Below are 12,399 nucleotides of genomic sequence, written 5' to 3' on the forward strand. Positions count from 1 at the left end.
TGGTACTAATTTCCTCCGACATAAATGTTTAAAATCAGAGATGTGGATTTTAATTGATGAAGTTCCACATTCACAAAGTTGATTTGTGAGTTACTGCATTGAATGTTGCCCTTGATGCAGTAAATGGAGGTGAAGGAAAGAAAGCGCCCAGCGTCTGATCCTACTGATGTGAAGGAGGATTGGAGCTGTAACCCAAGCCAAGGAACATGTCAGACTGTGAGAACTATTCTAAGCCCAGTGAAGGCAGAGGAGGAGGTGTGTGGATGTGTTAGGAAGGAGGGGGGCTCCGTCACAAAACCAGGAGCTGTTCTTGTCTGCAAGTGACATTCGGCAAATGGTTCTTTAATTATATGTACAGACACTTCCGCATCATGCACATGACTGCATAGCTTCATTCACCAACGGAGTGTTACTTTTGTAGAAATTTGCTCCAGTCGATTGCTTGGTTGTAGTGACCTTGGTAGCACTGCTGAGGGCAGGACAGAATTCCAAAAGGGACACATGGTCTGGAGTGACAGCAGCAGGAGGAAGGTGGGTGGGAGAACGGGGGCAGAATTCCTTTGACTGGGGTGTGGATATTCTGCATCTATTCTAGCATAGCACAGCTAGCACTTTGCTGGAAAAGGGATTCTTTGGCGTTTTTGCAGAGGAGATCTGAGTTTGTTTGTGGACAGTTGGTGGATGGACGTTGTTGCAGGATTAAGGGTGAGAGCCTTCCTTCAATAGTATTCTTGAGGATCCTGGGGAGAATGGGTGCTGATACATTTTCCTCTGGGCCTGCGCTCAGAAGCTGAGGGTGGTGCTAGGCCTTCAAAGGACTGACCGAAGCTTCTAACCGTCCATGGTCAGGATCTACCATCCTGCCGGCTCTCGGATGTTGCATGGCCTAAACAAATGATTACTTTTATGAAGAAGCTGGCAGCAGAGATGGGCCAGGACCAAACTAAGCAGCAAATTGAGAAAGGCCTGAAGCTGTACCAGACTAACCAGACGGATCGGGCTCTGCAGACTTGGACCCGAGTCCTGCAGAAGACCTCCGATCCTGGAGGAAAGTTCAGGGTGCTGGGCTGTCTGATCACAGCTCACTCTGAAATGGGCAAATACAAGGACATGCTGATGGTAAGGTTCACCACACATGTCTTTAGTGTAAAACATAAAAAGTAAATTACCGTAAATAATGTTTATTTGGTCAGGCTTTTCCAGACCTATGTTTGGTGTTAGTCAGGTTGTGTGAGTGTATTCATGCTTTAGTCCTCACAGCAGCAGTAGTCTATTACATGTGAAATGGGGATCCATTTGCCCTGTTCTTATAAAGCGGGGACTAATCTGTGGCATTCATGTGATGCAGAGTAAATAAGTGCCCTGGAACCTGAGAGCAGAGTGGGATATCTTGTTGACATAATCATCTTTACTCCAGCAGCAGTTCACGCTCAAATAATCTGTGCACAGGCCAGACAGAACATCCAAATGTAAATGGGATTTCTTGTCTTTTTGTTCAAGCTTTTGAAAAAAGCTCAAGTTAGTCAAATTTAATATCTACATAGTGAAAATATATTGCACTGTTGGTGTTATTTTATGACCTGTTCAGTATAAAATGTGTTTTTGTTATATAGATGTCTGTGTAATCCCTCAGTCATCCAGCTAAATTCCATAGCAAAATAAATTTCAGTTTGAATTGACATTTCTTCTGCTTTGTCATATAGAGGTGATGTGATAACAGTTGATGAAACACTCATCCTATTGTGGATATAAGTGCTACATTTGCACCATTACATTCTTTTATAGTAAATACAGTTGAAACCAGAAGTTTACATACATAAAAAGACATCTATGCTTTTATTTCACTGCCTAACGTGAAATCAGACTAAAACCTTACTGTTTTAGGTCAATTAGGATTACCAAAATTATTTGCTAAATGCCAAAATAATGAGAGTAGGATTTTTCTTTTTTATGTTAAAGAGTTTTTTTTATTACTGGTGCTTTCTTCAAAGTCAGATGTTTACAGACATTTCATTAGTATTTGGTACCATTGCCTTGGTTCCACAAGCCTCTCACAATAGTTGACAGGAATTTTGGCCCATTTCTCCTGACAGAACTGGTGTAACTGAGCCTAGTTTGTGGCCGCCTTGCTCGCACATTTCTTTTCAAGTCTGCTGATACATTTTCAGTAGGATTGAAAGGATTGTGATGGCCACTCCAAAACATTGACTTTGTTATTCTTCAGTCACTTAGTCACCAGTTTGGCAGTATGCTTCGGGTCATTGTCAGCTTGAAGACCCATTTTTGCTCAAACTTTAACTTCCTGGCTGATGTCTTGAGATGCTGCTTCAGTATTTCCACATAATGTTCTTTCCTCATGATGCATCTGTTTTGTGAAGTGCACTAGTTCCTCCTGCAGCAAAACAACCCCACAACATGATGCTGCCACCCACGTATTTCACAGTTGGGTTTTTCAGGCTGCAAGTTTTCCCCTTTTTTCTCCAAATGTAACAATGCTAATTATAGCGAGGCAGTCCAGTTTTAGTTTCATCAGACCACAGGACATGTCTCCAAAAATGAAGGTCTTTGTCCCTGTGTGCATTTGCAAACTGTAATCTGGCTTTTTAATGTTTCTTTTGGAGTAATGGCCCATGTCACACGTTCATCTCTGGGACACAGAACCCATCTCTGGTGTGATGGCTGAACATTCCCATGTTCTTTATACTTATTTGTGTTCTGTTGTTTGAACAGATGAGCGTGGCACTTTCAGGCATCTGGAAATTAGACCCAAAGATGAATCAATCCAATCCACTTTATTTCTATAGCTTATTTCACAAACAAATGCAGTTTCCAAAGTGCTGCACATATAAATAAAAACAACTAATTAAGTGAATCAACATTTAGACTAGAATAAAATACCAAAATTAAAATAATAAATATGTATATAAAAGCAATAAAACAATTACCAATAAAATCAAATAAAACAAGCAAATAAAATCAAAAGGAACAAATCCATAAAAGACAACAGAGGACCATACAACTCACGCAGAGTTAAAATAATGATAAATAATGATGATTCTGATCAAATCAGCAGCTTCCAAAGACATGACATCACTGTTAAACTCCGTTCTGTAACCAAACACTTCAATACTCCAATATTCCACTTTGTACATAGATGTAAATAGTGTGTGATTTTTGTGAGGTGATCTATTTATTTATTTTGTTTAACACTGACACTTTAGAAACACTGACACTTTATTTCTTATTGCATGACACCTATTCTTATTGCACAAATTTTATTCTTATTTAAATTACTTTTTATTTTTATTCTTAAATTCTATCTTGTGGTTGTGGCATCTGGTAACTAAGAGAATTTCCCTTCGGGGATCAATAAAAGTGATTCTGATTCTGATTCTGATTAAAAGCCAGAGAGTAAAAGTGGGTCTTAAGACGAGACTTAAAACACTCCACAGTGGGAGCTGTTTTGACGTGAGGAGGCAGAGCACTCCAGAGCTTTGGACCAGCCACAGAAAAGGTTTTAAGTCTCCTCTGGTTTTAAGTCTCGTCTTCAGAATCAGACTTGTGCAAGTCCACAGTTCTCTTCCTGATATTTTGGCTGATTTCTTTTGACTTTCCCATAATATTACACAAAAAAGCAATGTGCTTCAGGTGTGCCCTCAAATACATCCAGAGGTGTGTCTCTAATTAACTCAAATGTTGTCAATAAAACTAATAAAATAATGATAAATAATGATGATTCTGATCAAATCAGCAGCTTCCAAAGACATGACATCATCATCTGGGTTTTCTCAAATTGTTTGAAGTCATAGTAATCTTACTGTATTTAAACTTCTTACTTTGAAAAAAGTCATGAAAATTTGTCTTTAAAAAATTCATCTCTCATTACTCTGTGAGGAAAAAAAGCCTATGTGTCTTTTTAGTGTATGTACATATCTAGTTTCAACTGTAGGTGTGAAGTATTAAGTCAATATGAAAATTCCACAGGGGTTCCAGTCCAGGGCTATCAGTTCGTGGGGGCCTTCAATCCAAGATGCTGTTTAATTTTCAAAACCATATTAAAGAATTTAAATGAAAGAGGCCATAGTTTTGATGACATAGCTTCACCGTAATAGCATTAGTTATAGTTTTGTGTTCCTTTCACAGTGAATAGACAATGCAAGTTTTTTTATGCTGATAGGATTTATGTCTCGATAAAGGATAGTTTTTGTTCTGATTATGTGTTACAGTACATTGATTGATGAGATGGTCCACAGCCAATACTCTGTCAGTAAAAGCATGTAGCTTGGAGCAGAGTTTGGACTTTGGAGGAAGAAGTTGGGGTATTTTGCGTTAAAAGGCTTTGATTCAATGTATTTCTTTTTTATGCCTATGAAATAAATATTTAAAGTCATTATCGCCCAGTCTTACCTCAAAGTCTGCAACTGTTCTCAATCAGAGCATTTGCTGAATGCTGTTTATTAAAGTCCTATCCTCTGGTCCTCAGTACGCCTTGGAGCAGATAGACACTGCTCGGGAGATGGAGGACCCTGACTACCTGACGGAGGGCTACCTGAACCTGGCGCGCAGTAACGAGAAACTGTGCGAGTTCCAGAAGACTGTGTCCTATTGTAAGACATGTTTAAACATGCAGGGCACCACGGTTAGTCTACAGCTCAATGGCCAGGTGTGTCTGAGTATGGGAAATGCCTTCCTGGGGCTCAGTGTCTTCCAGAAGGCCTTGGAAAGCTACGAGAAGGCCCTACGCTACGCTCACAACAATGACGACAAGATGCTCGAGTGCCGAGTCTGCTGCAGTCTCGGGAATATCTACATACACCTCAAGGTAAGCTCAGATAAACTAGTTTATATCAGTAGTTCAGTTGATAAGAGTGTGTGTCCACTGATCCGAAGGTTATTGGTTCAAATCCCGCTCTCGACATAAATATCACTGGTTGAGAGATCAGACCCACTGGCCCACACGTTGGAGGTGCAATTCAAGCTGTCATTGTGTGTGTGAATGGGTGAGTGGTTTCTTTGAGTGCCTTCATGGTGGAAAAGCGCTGTATAAAAATATGACATTTTAAAAATGACACTGTTGCAACGCAAAGTTCAAGAACAACAGAAGAATAACATATAATCAAAATGAAGATAAATAACTTTCAGTTTAGTTTTGTGTGCACAGGAGTGGGAAATGTTGACAAATATTAAAATCTTGATTTAAAAAAAAAATAGTATGGCAATGCATCAAACATGTGCTCCAACATCCAGTAAATGTCTGAAATCCAAATGTTGCACAAAAAGTGAATAGACTGTAAAAAACAAAGTGCAGAAATATCACCTTATACTCTAATATGGAAGATTATCCAGCAAGGTTCTGTCATTTTTATTTTAGACCATTATTAAAATTATTCTTATAGACAATACTGTATACTTAATATTCAAATTGCTCCAAAACAACATTTTTTTCAATCGGTCATTTGATATCTCTCCCACCTCTTACAGACTAACAGCGCGACAGTAGTTATTCTTTTCAGAGGGCTTTTTTTGGAAGATTAAGCAACAGAAAGAACCAACAAGCTACAAAAAGGCAATCACTATCACTATCTATTAGGGCTGCATGATATGAGAAAGACATGTGATATTTGATATCCATGTTTTGTATTACTGTAAGGTCCAAACCTTTGTGAAGCCATAGTGTAAAATGCCCCAAAAGTGAAACAAATCCACAGAATAATCCAAATGTCATTAAAAACTCTTTACTGAGTGTTCACATTGTTGAGGACATATAAATACAAACAAAAAAGGGTAATTTACAGGGTAACAGAAGGTCAAAAAAAAAGTTTGGCTCCACTCCACTTTCCCATGTTGCACCTCTTAAATAAGGAGCCATAGACCACAAAATAATACAAAAAATAAACATTACAGAGGCAAAACTTATGATTAACATGAGCAATAATTAAAGGGAAAATGTAAATATATCAAATTATTTAGTAGGGAAAAAATTACCAATGTGTTGACCATAAAAATTAACCCAAACCTAAATAATTTATTTAAATATTAAATCAAAACAAAATGGTTACGCTGGGTTTAGGTGTGTGTGTATACAGTTGAAGTTTACTCTACATAAAAAGACACATTTTTTCCTCACTGTCTGAAATCAGACTAAACTTACATAATGCATAGCAAAAATCTATGTTTTTTCTATATAATATGCATCTATCCACTTGCTGTACATGCATTTGCTGATTCATATGGGACTATAGAAATACCAGCTTTCAGAAATGAAAAGTCTATTTTTTCCATTATGGCAATTTGTATGAAAATTATATTCTGAAAACAAGTTCCACAAGTCCTAAACATTGTAAATCTGTCAAAGACACGGCAGTCTGACGGGGCAGTGCCTTGTAGTGTTCTAAAGTCCATCATAAATATTAAAAACTATAACTGACTACAGTGTCATTAGTACAGTGGTATTTACCTGGTGGTGCAGTGGTTTGTGCTGCAGCTTCAACTTCACAGGGCCTTTCTGTATAAAGTTTGCATGTTCTCCCCAAGAATCTCAAAATGAGATTCTTTATCTCAGTAGGACTTTATTTAACTCACGGTTAAATAAAGGTCAGTGCAAAATAAGAAACATGCATTAAAACAGAAATAGAAAATATATTGCCTGTTAAACATCCTATGGATCCCCTGCTGTATGAGTAACCCTACTGTGTTAGTAACATCTTTGGATAATGTATGTGAAAAAGAGCAACAGTGTGCTCTCTGTATTCTTCTGATGATTGTGTGAATGAAACTGGATGAAACCCTCTCCTCCGACAAGGACAGAATGGACATAGAGACTAAAACAAGTCTAGATTATGCAACAGCTCACAGCCCAGACTTGCTCCTGCAATGATAGACTCCAGTGACTATATACATGAATAATTGTTAACATAATAACCCTTTGTCAAGGATTGTTCTAAATGCTTGTTTCACTGCTGATCTTAACAAACCAAAGTGAAAATAATACAAATAAATCAAATAAAAAATAAGAGACACCAAGTGCACCTTGGGTTCATGGGGAGTGCCTGTGTTGTGTCAGTGTTTAGTCAGTTCATATAAACTAGACACATGACTTTCTAATGGAACATGAAGCTCATTGTGTCTGTGGCTATGTTCACATGCACCAAAATCTGATTATTATCTAATTTCTGGACATTTTAAGATTACTTAACTGACATGGAAACCATAAAATCCATAAAATATTCAGAGGGACCATTATCAAAAAGAAAATTGATGATTTTGCTGTTTAATAGTCTTATGATAAAAAAAAAATCAAAAAAATCTGATAAACATATTTACTGCATATGTGACCGCATGTGCAGTAAATATTTTTGCTGAGAGCTCAATATTGGAGGAGTTGTGTTTTAGTCATCTTAAAATCAGAAGCTTCTCGCTGGGGCAAGAGAGCAAGAGCGTGGAGTTAACTTGTCGATGTGGTTGCAACGGAGTTGAGTTGACCGTTGTGCTAGATACGTTTAAGGTGCTGATGTGTGCTGATACTGGACTGGCATAGGTGTAACATACCACTATGTGAGGTATTTACTGAGGCAAGTAGTCCTCATCCGATGGGTCATTTGATAGATCATTTTATTGGCTGGTGGTGTAGTGGATAGAATGAATAACAGTATGAAGTGTAAGTGGCGGTCTGGGTGTTTGGTGGGGAAAGTTGCTTTATCCAATTACTATTGATTGTTGCCTATTACTACTTCTGTGTTTATTTCACTGATATGAATGAAGTAACACGATACAAATGTAAGTGTTTTTACTTGAGATTGGGAAGAATTTATATTCAGAACTTCTACTGTTAGTAATCCAGAATAACCTCCATTATGATTATTTTTTTTTTTTTTTTTTTTTTTTTAATGAACTGTGTTGAATTAACCAATGAAAGCATTTAACTCTAGTATGTTTTACTGATTTGTCCAGAACAGTGTTTCTATGTGTGAATTGACCACAAAAAATTATTACCTTCATACTTCCCACTTAATGTTGCTGTTGCTGTAGCTCTCAATAAAAAAAAATAAATTAATGAATTAATAATAATAATAATAATATGCCACTTGGCCATTTCACAGATGAGTTTCAAAAATATGGGAAATATGTCTTTCTTTTATTGTTAATTGCATTCATAAAGCGCAGTGACTGCTCTGCTGTGTGCAGGACTACGAGAAGGCCCTGTTCTTCCCCTGTAAAGCAGCTGAACTGGTCAATGACTATGGCAAAGGCTGGAGCCTTAAGTATCGCGCCATGAGCCAGTACCACATGTCTGTGGCCTACAGGAAACTGGAGCGCCTGCCTGACGCCATGGAGTGTTGCGAGGTATGTGTGATCCTGCCATTAGCACAGTGTCCTTCCTCAGCACAGGGACCCTTACATAAGATCTGTAAGTGTCCGCTCACATTGTTAGATCTGTGCTCACTGTAGACAGTCTGCTGACAGCTGCAGCTACAGTTGTTCTGGCAGAGGAAAACTTAAAACCACTTTATTAACACTCTGGGCATATTTTTGTCCGGCCTAAGTTTATACTGGCTTTAGACATGAGACTGTTCTGGGTCGTGGTGATTTAGAATGAAGCTGGGTGCATTTCCGATTTGTGAAACCTGAGCCTGTACCCAACATTTACAGTTTGGCAGTAATACGTTTATATCCTGTAGCGTGTATCAGGTGACAGAGCTGCTCCAACACTTTGTTTTCAGGAGTCTATGAAGATCGCACTGCAGCACGGCGACCGCCCTCTGCAGGCTCTGTGTCTGCTCAACTTTGCAGACATCCACCGCTGCAGACGAGATGTGGATGTAGGTTTTACATTTTATAACACCCATCATTTTGTGCAGATTAAAGGTGCACTATGCAACTTTTCTGATGGAGGGCACGCCGCCTGCTTGTATCCATGGAGTTATGTTATTGACCCTGCTCATAGTCAGAGTGCAACTATTATACAAAAACACCCATCATCAAATATATGCAGGTTAGATAGGAGTTAATGTCATTTCAAATTGGAACATTTCAAAGCAGTGTAACATCTCCATGGATTCAAGCAAGATGCCCTCCACCAGAAGACTTAATAATGCATAATAATATAATGCACCTTTGAGACAACTTATTATTTAACACATTTTTATTTTCCATTATTAGAAAGCATTCCCTCGGTATGAGTCTGCTCTGGGCATCATGACTGAGATCGGGAACCGCCTGGGACAGGTCTATGTGTATTTGGGAGTGGGAAAGTGCTGGCTGCTGCAGAAGGACTATGATAAGGTCTCTACAATGAAAGACTACTGTTGTATTTGAATTGTGATAAAATTGTATTTGCGACCTAGGCTCTATAGCAAATGCGATTTAATGTTTTGTCATATTGCTCACCCCTGACGTTTACTATGGAAATACAATGTTCTATGTTCATCATCTTGTTTTCTTTTCTTAGGCCCTAGATTCTTTGCAGCGAGCACAGCAGCTAGCAGATGCAATAGGAAATAAGGTTTCATTCAACATTTGAAAATATCTAATAGCAGATATACCGGTAGTTACAGGGATCAAATATGTGACAGATGTTTTGTGTTGGACCACAGCTGTCCACACTGAAGGTGCACTGCATCAGCGAGGGCATCTACCGGAGCAGGGGGCAGCAGGAAGAGCTCCGGGAGCAGGTTGTGAAGTTCCTGCAGTGTGTGGAGGAGCTGGAGCTGTACTGTGGCATGTGTGGAGAGAGCATTGGGGACAGAGACCAGAAACTGCAGGCCCTGCCCTGCTCACACATCTTCCACCTCAAGTGAGTACAAGAGAATGAATGTCAAAATGAAAATACAACAGGGCCATGTGCAAACTGCTGTTACTTATATCAAATAAAAGCTTACAATGAATGATCTTTGTACACTGTCAACATAATAGAAAATGTTGGAAAAGTATTGGTAATTTATTTTATCTGTAACTCAAAATCATCATCTTCTCATTCTCATTTAATTTTCAAAGATAGCCAAATAGCATTAATTAATTTTCAAATGTAGTTTTAACAGTTATAAATGTATAAACAGTTGTTGATTAAGTGAATTGCCCTCTGTGTCTGTTTTTATGCTGTAATGTCACTTTTGATTTTAAGTGATGAGAGTGGAGTGGGTCATTTTTGCACTTTGCATTTTATTCACACATAATATTCCACCATAATCTCTGTTATTACAGGTGTCTAGAGACCAATGGCACAAAGGGTTGTCCGAAGTGTTTCAAATCATCTATGAAGCCTGGATTTGTGTGAGATTTTTCTGGCATTTCACTTGGATCTGCCTGACGGGGGCGGTGTAGAGCCTCTGATTCTCTGGAGCTCATTAGCTCAGGCCTGCCTCAGACTTGGCTCAGTCTGTAGATGCCCTGTGACTGTGGACAGCAGCACACATGAACCCACTAAAGCCACTACAGAACGTTCAGAGAAGGAAGGACTGATGTGTCTCTATACACACACATGCCACAGAGCTGGGGTCTCTTTGTATTGTTCAGAGGGGAAAAAGCATTTACACTCTATTTTTTGGACTACAGTTAGCCTCGTAGCATAATTGTCTAAGTAAGTTTTTTGGTAAAAAAAAAAAAAAGAAAAAAAGAACCTGCCTAAGTCAAGAAGATAATAATACGCACAAATGCATGCAATAAAACTAAATATTAGTAAAAATTAGTGAAAAGCAACCTTAAACGCAACCAAATGCTTATGAAAATAATATGTTTTGAATCTGGTTTTAAACAACAAAGCTAGAGTCTAAGTGTTTGCTGTTGAATCGAAATTCCAATTTGAACGGACGCTATTAGCAAATCGCCAAGTCTTATTCACCATAAAAACTGTTAACTGTGTAGTATCTATTTCAGTGTTTTTGTCAATTCTCTTGAATGCATTTAAAATGTGACTTTTGAACAGAATCTAATCGTTATGCTTGTCAGAAAAATCACAATTAGATACGTCTCTGACAAATGTTTTAAATCGCTGTCAGTTATTGCTGCTATTATGACATATAGTTATTCCAGCACAACTACTGCAGCCAGCTGCTTATAAGGTGGTGGTAATAGTAACGGTACTAACAAATAACTATTCTATATTTGTAATTTATAATGGCAGTAATGAATAATATTGCACATTGTAAAGTATTGTTATTGTTGCATCCAAAATGGCAGCTCACAATAATGATAATATAAAAAATGATAATAATGGTGATGATGATAATAGTGACTATAATGAATGTTCTTATCATTATCTTTATAAAAAGGGAAATCAACACAACCAAATTGAAAATATGTATAAACTGTACCCACCACCTCCTCATCATCCCCCCTTTAATTTTTTTGTTTTTTTGTGTGTGTGTTTCATGTGTTTGTCATACATTCGTTCTGTATTATATAATATTTTGTATTGTATTCTGTGTTTGATAATGTATTATATTTTGTCTTGTCTCTTGTTTGCAAAAATCTGTTGTTGTTTTTTTTAAATTAGATATTTTCCCCAAATCTTTCAGCCTTACTTGACTTAGATGATTTGTCTATGGCTGTACAAAAAGAAAAAATGACTTGGGCAGTTATACTATGAGGCCAGCAATATGCTAATCAATGTTTGGGATGTAATGTACATAACATTATATTTTATGATTTATTTATTTGGAGTGCTTTGGAAACTCTCACTATTTGTCATCTCTTAATGCTTTAGAACTAGTAAGTCTTCTGTAACTTGTATTTAGAAACTCATACATTTGTGTGATCAAACGCAGGATATTTTTGTATTGTCTATTCCAGAGTCGGATAGATACAATATTAAATGACATCTGTGAAATACTGTAATATCAGATACATTTACTGCACAGGCACTTATGGTTTTCATTTAAAATCACATATAGTCATAATTATGTATAAAATGTTCTTGTTCTAGTGTGGCTTAACAGTTAACTACCTCTGCTCCGTCTGTCTCCCCATCGAAGAACTGTGCAACATGTATGTTTTTAGACAATATTTTTAATAATCACTGTAAACATTGAACTCGAACATGTAGAGGCAAAGTCTATTTGTGATTTGACTTTTCAGTTTGCTAATAAAGTGTAATTAAGCAAACAAGCTGTTGATTTTTCTTCCATATGTTGATGATGCCAAAATCTCAGGAAGGCAGAGGCTACTACTTGAAAACAAAATCCAAACTCAAAATTCACAACTATTGAACCTGGTCATTTTCTGTACACAACTGAACTGACAATCCCTTCAATTAATATGTTTCATTGCTCTCAGTTTACACTTGGTAAGATTGTGTATTAGGCCTACCACTGTATCACCACCTCTTTCCACTTCAGTTTTTGTTTCATGCGGATAAGCCCAGTAATTACAGGGATATTAAAAACTAAACTTGCAAACTTAAAC

At 37.6% G+C, this 12,399-nt stretch overlaps 1 protein-coding gene across 1 annotated transcript; it reads left to right on the top strand.

Moving 5' to 3' along the window:
* Positions 1 to 894: 894 nt before the first annotated feature.
* Positions 895 to 10,615, top strand: rapsn (receptor-associated protein of the synapse, 43kD). Its single transcript, XM_033967929.2, has 8 exons — positions 895 to 1,119; positions 4,484 to 4,822; positions 8,185 to 8,343; positions 8,721 to 8,819; positions 9,160 to 9,282; positions 9,449 to 9,502; positions 9,594 to 9,793; positions 10,201 to 10,615. The coding sequence occupies exons 1-8, from the start codon at positions 895 to 897 to the stop codon at positions 10,271 to 10,273; spliced, it is 1,272 nt and encodes a 423-aa protein (XP_033823820.1). The 3' UTR covers positions 10,274 to 10,615.
* Positions 10,616 to 12,399: the final 1,784 nt, after the last annotated feature.

This window comes from Periophthalmus magnuspinnatus, chromosome 6, assembly GCF_009829125.3.
Source record: "Periophthalmus magnuspinnatus isolate fPerMag1 chromosome 6, fPerMag1.2.pri, whole genome shotgun sequence".
Lineage (NCBI taxonomy): Eukaryota > Metazoa > Chordata > Actinopteri > Gobiiformes > Gobiidae > Periophthalmus > Periophthalmus magnuspinnatus.